Below are 13,148 nucleotides of genomic sequence, written 5' to 3'. Positions count from 1 at the left end.
TTTAAAATTACATTTACACTTTTAAAATTTGAAGGACACTTTTATCCAAAGCTACTTACAATTGGGTCAGAATACAATTCAAGTAATTGTAGGTTAAGGGTCTTGCTTAAAGGCCCAACAGTGGCAGCTTAGCAGTGGTGGGCTTAAACTAGCGACCTTCTGATTACTAGTCCAGTACCTTAAAATCACTCGCACTGCACACACTAAAGTAAAACATTCAAATTATTTTGTTTTTTTAAAGGTTTCATTCTGCATGTGTTACAAGAGCAAAGCCTCATAGTAGGAAAGCGCAGGTGCCTACTATTGAAAACGTGTGGCTTAATATGAAGTGCAATGTATGACAACAGAGACCCAAGTGTTGAGCAGCTGAAGTGTTATATGTTTTATAGATGGTGTCCTCTATCCCCAAATGGTTAAAGAACATCGTTAAAAGAACAGGTGACATTCAAAAAAACAGAGGTAAAATTAATGTCATAATGTGTTTTTTTTAAGCATTGCAGCCATCAAATGTAGAATGAGTGTATTTAAACAAAAAACAATAAAATTGATTAGTTGAAATGCTACAAACCTTGTTTTTGCACTTTTGTCAATTAAAATCAGGCTTAAAATGTATTTGCGTTTTTTTTATCATCACAGCATTTTTTTTGGAAATGAGGTTTTACATAAAAAAAAAGATTAGTTTTGCTTTAATTTAATTATATTTCTAAAATATTTTGCTGCCCAGCAGTCACCACTTAAAGAAACTGAATGGTCATGTGAATGTCCTCACCTTATGTAATGTACTATGTAACTTTTGTTAACAATTATAACATTTAATTACCCTTTAAATTATTGTCTTTGTGATTAATCTGTTTGCTTTACATCTGACTACCAAATTTTGTCAAAATTCCTCAGTACCCCCTCAATCCCCACCATGATAAATACAACAAAGTGAGACACACTTGGATGAAAAAGTATTTCTGTTTAATTGTAAGGTTTTTATTTTTGTGCTTTTGTGTGCAATCCTTACATTTCATGATTAACACATCAAACTGTCAACCCTGCTTTTACACTGGCAATAATGTGATGGATAGTAGTTTAATGACATTTGATGACTTACAGTGAAAGCAGCCCCAGTGCCCAATGGCAATGGTAAATGACTAAGATCAAGTTCGTAATTAATAACCCAAATTTGTTGAATTTCCCATTCAACAAATTTAGTTTCTATTATTCAGACACAGAAAGGAACAGTTGCAGAAATCATTGTAATGTAAACTATATGGCCAAAAGTATCTGGACACCTGAACCATGTGCTTTTTGGACATCTCAATCCAAAGCCATGACCAATAATGTACAGCTGACCCCCCTTAGCCTTGCAGCTATGACAGCCAAGACTTTTTGGGAAGGCATTGCACAAAGTTTTGGACTGTGTCTATTGGATTTAGTGCACTGACACTGACGTTAAATAATACAGCTTAGCTCACAATCAGCATTCCAAATTCATCCAAATGTTGTTCAACTGGGTTAAGATCCAAGCTCTATTCATACACCATGTCTTTATGGGCCTTTCTTTGTGCGCAGGGGTATGGTCATTCGGGAACAGGAAAAGCCCTTCCCCAAACTGTTACTCTGGTTAGCAATGTGGCTAAAACACACTTAATAATTATGTGGGTCTACAAGTATATATGAAATTATGAATTTAAACTGTATACCAATTCTGAGTAATATGAGGCTGCCAGTGTAAAATTCGGGTTAGAGGATGCATTGTACGTGAATATTGAAAGATACAGAGTGCTGGATTAAATTATTTAGGATAGTTTTTCTTGATATGACTGATGTACATAAGCTTGGTAAATACAAGTCAAAAAGTTTTAAAACAAACCTTTGCCTTGCTGCAGATTAATCTTACAGATCTATTAGATTTACTCTAATATATGTGCTTTATAATTTATAAAAGTTGATCATTGTATATACTCAGTGTGTTTAATGCTAGTCCAGTGGTTCCTGTTTGATTCGGATGACAGACGTCGTGACCCCGCTCAGATTTCGCTTGACCTCTCTGCGCAGAACGTACTCGCTGAACTGAGAAGAGTCCACACCACCTCCACATGAGGCAGTAATCTCAAATCCATTCTGCTGGAGCCGCTCCAAAACCTGACACACAAAGGTCATTTAGATATTTGGATTGCATGTAACAACAGTAATGTCTCAGAATTACAGAACTGTTTAGTTATACATAAAAGACACACTATTCGCACACGCACACATTCAAACTAATAAAATGCTTTTGAGTGCACCCTGCTGACCTAATAAATCTGATACGTCTTTCTATTTCACACACACATACAGATTCATTAACTCCACGGGCCTGTGAGATTGCGTTCCATTAGTGATCCCTCAGGCCAACTCTTTTTACCATTTTTCCCCTTCAATGTTTCCTCCAGGTTTCTCTGTATACACTTACATCAGCATAGTCTCTCTTTTCTTTTCCCATTTTGCTTTTTCGGTATCATTTTTCAAAAAATACGTTTAGTATATTTCCCAGAATCATACTCAAATGCTCTTCATGTAATATTATTTTTGTTTATTTTTGATAAACATTTAGTGTGATAAATTTGCAATAACAGATGCAATTAGAAGAAAAGCTATTACTTCAGCACTGTACAGCAAGTCATTTGAACTACCTGTACGGAGTTGAGCTTGCAGTATCCGTTAAGTGGGAACCGTATAATGTGAGTGGAGTTGTGATTCCATCCTGCATTGACAGAGTTGCACAAGACGTCCCCAATCTCAGGAAAGATCTCCTCTATAAGAGCCTTATCCCCGCTCAGCGTGATCCTCTCCCCCAGTTCAGGAGCCACACGCATCACCACACACTCGCATGGCCGTGACACAAAGCCTGAATCTCGCTCAGAACGCCAGCGTTCCAGTTCAGCCTGCAATGGCTGCAGCTGGAAAAAAAGTGCCTCTTCATATAGCAGAAAGTAATCCTGCTCACATACACACAGAGAGAAAATCATTTCGATTATCACTTTATAGTAGATATACAGTATTAAGCTCACTGCACTTTACATTTCTGTGACTGAGCTTAAAATAATATGGACACATCAGATTATGAAACACTTAAGTAAAACCTAGTGCACAGTTTATGACTTTCAACTACATCACTTAACCCTAGACACAAACAACCACAACACAAAATCCCATAATTGACTGCCAAAATAGAGTCTAAGCAGTTTGCCACATTTCTGCATCCATTTGTGAATTCATTTCTGCATTTAAAAAGTAAAAGTACACTTTCAAACTAGGGAATGGGTACATATTTTAAGAGAAGCATAGCACATGATCAGCGGAGAGTAGAAAGTTAATGTTAAATAAAGATAAACAAATATAGCAAATAAATAATTTTGCTTAGTTTAACATAAAACTTATAAGAAGCACTTTTATGGTCCATCACATCACATTTGTTAAATAATTCCTAACTGGTTCCTATCTACACCAAAATGTAAAAAAAAATCCTCAATTTTAAATAGTTTTTTTTTAAACAGCTTTCATTTAAAGCAAATTAAAACCTAAATAAAGTAAGTAATTGCAAAAATAATCAGATTAACAAAAAGCATATTCCATTTTTTGTTTATTATTATTCATCTACTAAAAAATCCTGTTATATAAGTAACAAAACAAAGAGGTTCTATTTTAGCTATCCTAGCCCTCACACATCTAGAATGTGAGAAATTGTGTCGCCTGATCTGGGCCATGTAGCTATATCCTAAAAATAATTTTTAAATAATTACATTTGATTTTTAATGCATGTTATCGTGATTACATTCAACGGAACCACACACTGTACTTAAAATATGCACACAATGTCCAACAAGAACCTGTGCAACAGAATAGATGCTCAGTCATAAACTTGAACGTTTATATTTCCCCAAATTAGCCCAAATAAACAAACATGTGAACACAGTCAAAATGTGTACCTGCATACTTGTATTGGAAATACTGACTGCACTTGTGGAGAATATAAGTTTTGTCAAACTGACCTTAAAGTCATCTGGAATGAGCAGCTTCGATGTCCTAAGGAAGTTGAGGATATATCGGAACATGTGACCATCACGATCTATAAAATAATGCTGCTTCAGACTGTCCAGCACTATTGGCTCTGTGCCATCAAACAAGCGACCAATCCTGGAAAGAAAAACGAGGGCATAAGTAAGTGATTGAATTATTACTTGTGAGCAATATAGGAAAAATTTAATTAGCAGGAGGACTGTGGACAAGCCAACCCGGCACTCTGTTTTTCAGATGCTGTTTTGAAATTCATATTAATCACAAGTGTTTAAGTGTTCCATTACTTTCACAGGTATGCTGTACAACATTCATTACTGTGGAGGACGAACATATAAGTGTAAATGTGTGACAATCCTCCTGTTATGTGTTGTGTGATGTGTACTCTGTCTCTAACAACAGGCCAGTCTTACAGTATTCCTCATTTACTACATATTCTTTTAAGCCCCTAGGAGTCTGTGCACACAAACACACCAGCATCATTATCAGACATGAGCATCTGAGTGGCCGTGACTGGAGGCAGCAGCTTGCTGATGCAGATGTCAGAGTTTTCTCTATGTCTGTGAGGATGCTGTTGACAATGTGTGTGATGTAGCCACAGGCAAATTAAAACACAGCTGCATGTATTACTAATCAACTAAAACCAAATCGCTCCATGGAAAACACTATGAGGCACTATGAGTTCAACAGCATGAGCTGTTAAGCTTGAGGATGTCAAGATTACTCTGGGACACATGGTAATACAGTAAAATGGACTATGATGCATTTAGTTTAATTGCGCAAATGATAAATTACACACACAAATGAGAAAAATAAGTTAATACAAGACTCAGTGTAAGGCTGCATAAGACAATGTAAGACATTATAAGACTTTTTGATCATGCATGAGTCAACTGTGCGCGACTATTTGATTCTATGTAAGACTGTATGGGTATGAATCTGTGTGACGCTGTATTTGACATAGCAAATTTGAGAGTAAATCTCCAATTGTCATTAAAAGACTGTTTGTGTCTGTGAGACTGAACGAGTGTGTCCATCAGTATGATAATGTATAAGTCTGCATGGGTCTTTATGAGTCAATATGAAACTAAATCCCCATTTTCTTCTGTTTAAGCTGGTATAAGATACTTGTAAGTCTGTATAGATTTGTGTAAAAATGAATCTTTAATCATTTCTAAATCATCTCTATGAGCCTGTAAAAGACTGTGTGAGACTAAGACAATGTGTTACGATACAATTTAAAGCGTATTAGCACCGTTGTTTGAGTCTTTATGAGACTGTATAAAATTGTGTTGGTCATTATATCTGTAGAAGCAAGGCTGTAATAAAATTATCATCTGTAGAAGCCTTTTAAAGACGTTCTGGAAGGGTATGAGCCTTTATGAGACTGTGCTATAATGAATAAGTATAATGAGTGTAGGCGGCACGGTGGCTTAGTGGGTAGCACTGTCGCCTCACAGCAAGAAGGTCCTGGGTTCGATCTCCAGGTGGGGCGGTCCGGGTCCTTTCTGTGTGGAGTTTACATGTTCTCCCCGTGTCTGCGTGGGTTTCCTTCGGGAGCTCTGGTTTCCCCCCACAGTCCAAAAACATGCAGTCAGGTTAATTGGAGACACTGATTTACCCTATAAGTGAATGGGTGTGTGTGTGTGTCTGGCCTGCGATGGACTGGCGTCCCGTTCCAGGGTGTTACTGTGTGCCTTGCGCCCATTAAAAAGCTGGGATAGGCTCCAGCACCACACGACCCTAATTGGATAAGCAGATAAGAAAATAAATTAATGAATGAATGTTTGAGTCTATATGAGAGTCTATATGAGAGTCTACATGAGACTATTAGAGACTATTATATGAGAGTATCAGTATATGACTTATTAAGCCTGTGTTAGACTGTTTGAGGAATAAAATGGGCTAATGAGAGTGGCTGGAGTGTCAGTGCTCCAGGCCATTCTCTTCCTCTGTTCTGATGTTTGATTCAGTCAGCAGGCATGAGACATTAATGCTCGCTGGCACTGCAAAAAATGTACTGGTCAGCGGGCCGTTGAATATAGACAAAAAAAAACACACTGACGGAGCAAATAACTTTAGAAGTCCAAAAAAAGAACTATTTTTTAAGTTTAAAAGCCAACATATGTCATTGTATGGAGGTGTGCTGCCAATACCATGTATGCCACGTTTTTATGTTTTTATGGTTTTATTAACTTTTTTTTTTTGTTTGAATTTTCTATTTTTCCCCACTTTTCCCCCCAATTTTTCTCTCCTAATCTAGTCGTGTCCAATTACCCTGATTGCGTCCTCTATACTGATTCGACCCTTCATCGCTGACTGAGGACGCCTCTCAACTGACATACGCCCCCTCCGGCACCTGCACGAGTTGAGTTCATACACTGACGGGCACTGTGTATGGAGGGCCACACCCCCATCAGCATTATTCCTCAGCCCGGTGCAGGCGCCATCAGTCAGCCAGCAGGGGCCGCAGTTGCACCAGTTATGACCTATGATCCGACTTCTTTACCCTCTAACCCTATGAACAACAGCCAATCGTTGTTTATGCAAGCACCCAGCTCAGTCGGAAGGCAGAGCTGAGATTCGATATGATGTATTCGAAACCCCAACTGTGCCACCTGAGCGGCCGGTTTTATTAACTTTAATTTGGGGCACAGTCATACTGAAATAGAAAAGAGCCTTTTTTGTAAATTGTTGCCACTGGAAGCTAAAAGCATCTGTTTTGTTCAAATAAACATGTGATTTTATACACATGCACAGCAATGAGTGTGGTGAAAACACCTGACATCATGCACTTTTGGCTATATAGTGTTTTAATATGGAGTATTAATGCTTACCTCGACTCAGGATATTTGGTGAGTGTGGCGAGACTGCTGGTGTACATTTGTCCACCTACATCTATGTGCACTGGTGCATTGGCTTTAGTCAGCTGGGCTGGTGTGGGAATGCCAGCTGTACTAAGTGGGGAGGCCGGTGAGTGTGCCAATAATGGCCGAGTCGACATTGGCACGCTGTTGCGATACTCCTGAAACCAAAATACACAAAACAGAGTATGTGCTAACACGGATGTGTTTAAGTATGAATCACACATTGTTCTACATATTTTTGTTTGTTTATGATTTCTAGATTTAGAACCATATACAGATAATATGGATTGAATGGGCCAAAATAATTCTAAGACATGGGCTAATACAAGGTAAATATAGCACACACCATCTCAGAAACCCAGAGTCAAAAAAACTTAGCTATGGTTTGTGTGATGTGTAATATAAGTAGAAAGTTACTAGAGTCAAGGGCAGCAGATATGTCCCTGGCACTGCCGTCTAACTAATAGCCATATAAAGAGAAGAGACAGCTCAGAATTCAAGCAATACCACTGGCAAATAAGAAAGCTTAAAAATGTTAAGAAATACACAATCTAGACAGGTCTTGTATGGTGCTTTTTTTTTTACCAGAGAATATTGTCTTAAGGCAGCGTTACAGACAATCACCAGAACCATCTCATAAGATAGCCTAGGGTAACTGGCAAGGAAAACCTAAGCATTACGAGTAAAAAAACATTGAGAGGACCAAGACAGCAGGGGTGGCCTAGATATTTGGATTAAGATTAAATGGACAGAATCTCAATAAATATAAATAAATGAATAAATGTTCACAACTAATTAAAAGATAATTGTGAAAACTAAATGTATATAGAGCTCTATTTTGGTAAACCTTTGTGTTTAATCCAGCAAGAATTAATCTAATATTTAACAAATTCACAATTAAAAAGTAATTATCGTCATTATTGGACCTGTTCTAAAACTGTTCTCATTAGCATCTCTAAAACAGCTTCAGCTTTGTCCAAACTAATTGCTGTTTGTGAAGTAAAAAGCTGCTAGTCAATCCAAAATACAAAACCCAGAAGCAAGCTCACTTTTAAATAAGTGAACAAAAAACAAAGCTAGAGCATGTGTCAGCACCCACATAAACACAACAGCTGAATGAACAATGAAATGAACAATGCAGCAAAGATAAATCACATATATACTCAATCTGACCTAATTCCTGCTCTCTCTTTGCAAAAGCAACCCACAACCAAGCTGTTACAATACACTGTAGAGTGATTGGGTAATGGTGCTGCCTTTGCATGCATCAGCTTTTAAAAAAAGAATTCTGGCCTGAGGATACATTTAAAAGATTTAGAAGGGAATGAGTTATCCTAAAATAGTTTACTGTGATCTATTTCTAGATCTATTCTAAGCGTACGTTGCTTCAAGTAAATTGTTCGAAAGTGTTTTTTAAAGCAATGAATTGTTTTAGTGCACAAATCAGATGTAATGGGTGGATTGTGCCTTGTTATGGAGGCACCAGATAGAAGCCCAAGAAATGCAGTGAAGAAAAATAAAGAAAAAATGCTAACTTAGAAACACTTTAACAAGGTAAAACAATACTCTGAATAAAGACAAACAAAACCGAAGAAAAAATTGCGTCCAAATTGGGCCACACGGTGGCTAAGTGGGTAGCACTGTCACCTCACAGCAAGAAGGTCCTGGGTTCGATCCCCAGGCGGGTAGGTCCGGGTCCTTTCTGTGCGGAGTTTGCATGTTCTCCCTGTGTCTGCGTGGGTTTCCTCCGGGAGCTCCGGTTTCCTCCCGCAGTCCAAAAACATGCAGTCAGGTTAATTGGAGACACTGAATTGCCCTATACGTGAATGGGTGTGTGTATGTGTGTCTGCCCTGAGATGGACTGGCACCTCGTCCAGGGTGTTACTGTGTGCTTTGCGTCCATTGAAAAGCTGGGATAGGCTCCAGCATCCAACCCCCAAAACTTTTCACTCCCTTTTTCCCTGTCACAACTTAAAATGTTCTGCAGGCATCAAATTAAAAACCTAATAAGTACAAACAGATAATTTCTAACATATACAAATTATAAATTATATACATTAAACTACACTACATGGCCATAAGTATGTGGACAGCTCTACTAATTTTTGAGTTCAAGTGTACCATCTGCTAACCGGTGTTTAAAATCAGTTACACAGTCACTTGATCACTTGTACTTGGGGGCATTTTTACAGATGCCAATACACTTTCAGTCCATTTGGACATGTGTAAAACCCAAATGAACATGGAGAGAACATGCAAACTCAACACAGAAACACACATAACAACAATGCAAAAGGACAGGCATTCTGATACGATTTAATTCCCACCTTGCACCTTATTTCTGGTACCCTGATTTCTCCAATCCAAAGACATGCCATAGGTGAAGTGGCTACATTACATTGGACATGGGCGAGCAAGTAAATGTATGCACTGCACTGTACACTGTAACTGACTAGTGCCATGACTTAAGTGTTTTAAGGTGGCCCCTGACCCATCACAGTCCTTTTTAGGATAAAGCAGCAAAAGCAAATGAATATACACAGTATATACACAGTACAGTATGTTTTGGGTCTTACATTTTAGAATAATTTTTACTGAATATTATTTTGTGAAAAGTAACCCTTGGCTATGTTTATAGAACTGACTCCACTACTCTAAAAAGCTTGGACAACCCTGCTGACAGACAGACCAGTGCACCAGTAGCAGTAAGCATGGGTCAAGAGTGACCATGCCAGTTAGCAGCTACCTCATAAACACACAACTGTCCTGACCTGAATAAAATGTTTTCAGGACCCTGGTGCTGCAGAGGCTGCACCTGGCACACCTGACACTCCACCTGCATGTGATGTCAGCGGCTGGCACATTTACAATGCTGTAGATTATCTGTATCGCGTGTAGAGCTTAACTTGTGAATACCTGGGTGGGCAGGAGTGTTGGCTGTCCGTTATGCTCCGGGTGCTCAGTGCTGACAGTGATGGTTCCTGGAGGATGAACGCGCTTTGTAGCCGGATGTACGCAGAGTCTTTTGGATGATGTTTCCACTGCTGGTGCTGGATAGATCTGCGCACGTTGGCGTTTGCATGGTTTTCCCAATTTGCGCGCCTCGGTTTCAGATGAGTCCTCTGTGATTCGCGGTGGTCGCGTCCGCTGGCTTCCGTTAACCGTTTCCACTTGTAAAGGCGCAAGTTTGGAGCCGATACCAGCGACGCTGTGCAAAGTCGCGATAGAGACTGCGCCAATGCAATGATTGGTATAGATCTTTGAGAGCTTTGCCATGCGCGACAGCATTTGCATCCTGGTACCCAGCAGGTTTTTACCCACGGCTTTGTTCTCGTACCAGGTGGCGTCACTTTCTGCACAGTGGTCCCGCGGGCGCTGGAAAAATGCCCTGCAGGCGGGGTTGCGCTTTGAGAGATACTTGACAAAACTCGCGTAGGGGCAAAACTCCGTGCCAGTTTCGTACATACGCGCCAGGTTTTCCTCCGTGTCTGATCTCTTTCTGGATCTCTTGTGGTAGACGAAATTTCTCCCGTCCTCATCTGTAGCGAGTCCGAACGAGTCCTCCTGGAGTTCGCGCTGGTTCTCGCGTCCTCTGGTGCAAAAATACATGCAAGTCTCAAACCACACTTTATTAAGAAGACCGAATGGAGAATTCACGCTGAACGCAGGTGATGCGTATAACCTGCGCAGGTCGGAGCGCGTAATGGCTTGTTTTTGGACCACCGGCCCGGCGCCTTGCTCTTCTAATTTGCGGATCACAGCTGCCAAAGCCAGGTTGGCACTGCGCAGCTCTGGGTCTTTAGTTAGATCGAGTGTGCGGCAGAAAGGGGGTTCGTTTAGATAGCGATTGAGTGAGCTGCGGATGCTGATGAGAGATGACTTGCTGTACAGTTGACCGCTTTTGGAGCGCGCCTCTGAATAAAACGCGCGCAGGACCCTGCACAGCGCATGCTTGTCCATGCTTTCAAAGTTGGTAACCTGTGCTGTCTCGCTTAGGTATTCCCTGAAGATCCGGACTGCGTAACGAGTAGCCAGTCGGGTGTTCTCACTCAGCCTGGAGCGATCCGACACGGACAAATGTGCTGTATCTTCCTCATCAGCATCCCGCTCCATCAGCTGGTCTCTATTCCGCATAAGGACCGTTTCTGTACAACTCTCTAGATCCCCGCAATCCCCACACTCATCCTCCTCTTCCTCATCTCCCATAATCTGGATCTCCTGGATGTCCTCATCTTCTACACCTCTCTCTCTTTCCTCCTCCGACCCCTGGCTGGCCTCATCGCTACAGCACTGATGCCCGCTGCCAGGCATTCTCGCCATATTGCGCTTTGCCAGTGTGTGAGTCCTCAGGCACTGCGCATGCGCTATATTGGACCGCAGAGCTGAGAGCAGAGAGCTTTTTGGTGTTTTAATGACCTTCAGCTACGAGCGCAGACTCTTAAAGGTGCAGAGAGGGAGGGAGTCTTTCCAAAATTAAACCGTTCTTTCTCAACAACTCTTCCTCCCACTCCCACGCACTTGAACACAGTTCCAGAATTGACAATAAATAAAACCAAAGCTATATTGGACTGTTTCATTTTAGGCATTATGCAACAATCACGTGGCCACTCTTCATGGCAGGACTGAGGTCAAACAAATGAGTTTTCTAGCACAGACTTGACTTTCCATATATACTTGACAGTCCATATATAAAGTTAAGGTCAGGACTTTTGAAACCTATTTCAGCCTATTTGGGCGTTCTGTCATAACACACGTTTGTGTAAAATATTAAATTGTTAGATGATCTTTCTACTTTACTTTTCCATCCACTATCTGCAATGCACCAGTTTCAATGGCAGCAAAGCCCCTGAGCATAATATAGCCATCACCATGCTTGACAGTGCAGTGCTGTTAATTGGCTTATATTCCCTTTTACAAACATACATAAACACATTAATCACTGTGGTCAAATAACTAAATTTTCCTTTTATAAATAAAGTTTTTATTTCCATGGGAGTAGAAGCAATTTATTTCACTAGTTTTAGAGAGCTGATTTTGCAGCATCTAGGCCAATAGGGATATCTTAAAAGTTTTTTTTTCATAGTAATGCTATACTTTAGGTGTGGCTAAACAATAGCTGTGGTAAAATAAGAAGTGTGGTGTCTCTAAACTTTTGGTCATTTAGTGTCTGTATTGATGATGTTAAAGTCAAAGTGTATTGTTTTCACCTAGGTGTTTGCAGTATTGTTGAAGCTTTTCTGGCAAAGACCCCAGTATGACCAAAAAGTACTGCTGGATACTTGGGCAAAGCCCCCTAACCATTTTAACTCCAATGGCTGCAAATAATAGCTAACACACACACACACACACACACACACATATACGTGTATGTATGTTACTTTATGTCACTACACACCAAAGACATACAAGGGCCAGTATGGATAACCCCATTTGTTAGAAAAAACTATGAAAAAGTCATAGCGAGAGTATGTTGAAATAAATGCAAAAAATGTAGGACATTTTCTTAGATGATTTTGATCCCTGACCATAGGACCATAGTGGAGACTAAAAGGTTTTAAATTCAAACTAACAACCTACCACAAAGCCATGTTTGTGCCCTTGGACTCTTGAAACTTTTTTTAGCCATATTGCTGCTGGATTCACTTTAAATAAAAGTGCCTGCCAAATGAATAAATTTACATGCAGAAGTAGACTCTTACTTGGCTCCTCAGTAGAACTGAAAGCCACTGTGGTTGCAGTTTTATTTTAAAATGAGAAGTACCAATTCTTTTGTCTTGATCTGTCATTGTTGCTTGCAGGCATTTTCCTCAGAACCAGCTATGACACCTTTTTAATGAAAGAAAAAAGATGGAAAAGGCTTTTCCTCTGGTTCACATTTCTTGTTAACAGAACCCATTTCACACCTAGATACCCAATTAGCAATTAGCCAAGCTTTAAAACGAAGTCCTGAGCTGGGTGCTGATCCAGGCCTGATTTGTATGCACTTTGTGCAGTTAGTGATAAGAGCGTGAGGCTGAAAATATTTATAGTTTTAATTTTAATTTCATAATCATTTGCATGGCAGGGTGGCTTGCAGGCATGAGGGAAAATAACATGCCAGCTCTTCAAAAGGCACATCTGGCTCATTACAGGGCTATGTGGTGGATTGGTAGAGGCTTTTTGTGCAGGCAGGTAATGTGTTCCCCAACTAATCTATGATGATAGTGGAAATTCAGAAAAAAAGCACTTTTAAAA

At 40.0% G+C, this 13,148-nt stretch overlaps 1 protein-coding gene across 1 annotated transcript; it reads right to left on the bottom strand.

Moving 5' to 3' along the window:
- Nucleotides 1–1,870: 1,870 nt before the first annotated feature.
- Nucleotides 1,871–11,234, bottom strand: kctd1 (potassium channel tetramerization domain containing 1). Its single transcript, XM_063002506.1, has 5 exons — nt 9,831–11,234; nt 6,885–7,072; nt 4,023–4,167; nt 2,664–2,969; nt 1,871–2,133 (listed from the first exon to the last, which is right to left on the bottom strand). Exons 1-5 carry the CDS (start codon nt 11,232–11,234, stop codon nt 1,969–1,971), a joined length of 2,208 nt encoding a protein of 735 aa, XP_062858576.1. The 3' UTR covers nt 1,871–1,968.
- Nucleotides 11,235–13,148: the final 1,914 nt, after the last annotated feature.

This window comes from Trichomycterus rosablanca, chromosome 9, assembly GCF_030014385.1.
Source record: "Trichomycterus rosablanca isolate fTriRos1 chromosome 9, fTriRos1.hap1, whole genome shotgun sequence".
Classification (NCBI taxonomy): domain Eukaryota; kingdom Metazoa; phylum Chordata; class Actinopteri; order Siluriformes; family Trichomycteridae; genus Trichomycterus; species Trichomycterus rosablanca.
This window is presented reverse-complemented; position numbering and strand designations above follow the sequence as displayed.

Excerpts from the sequence above, each read along its gene's own strand:
- kctd1 (XM_063002506.1), bottom strand. The coding sequence starts at position 11,234 with ATGGCGAGAATGCCTGGCAGCGGGCATCAGTGCTGTAGCGATGAGGCC. Across the intron at positions 7,073-9,830 it reads CAACACTCCTGCCCACCCAG|GAGTATCGCAACAGCGTGCC; the intron begins GTATTCACAAGT and ends TTTTGGTTTCAG. Across the intron at positions 2,970-4,022 it reads TCATTCCAGATGACTTTAAG|GATTACTTTCTGCTATATGA; the intron begins GTCAGTTTGACA and ends GTATGTGAGCAG.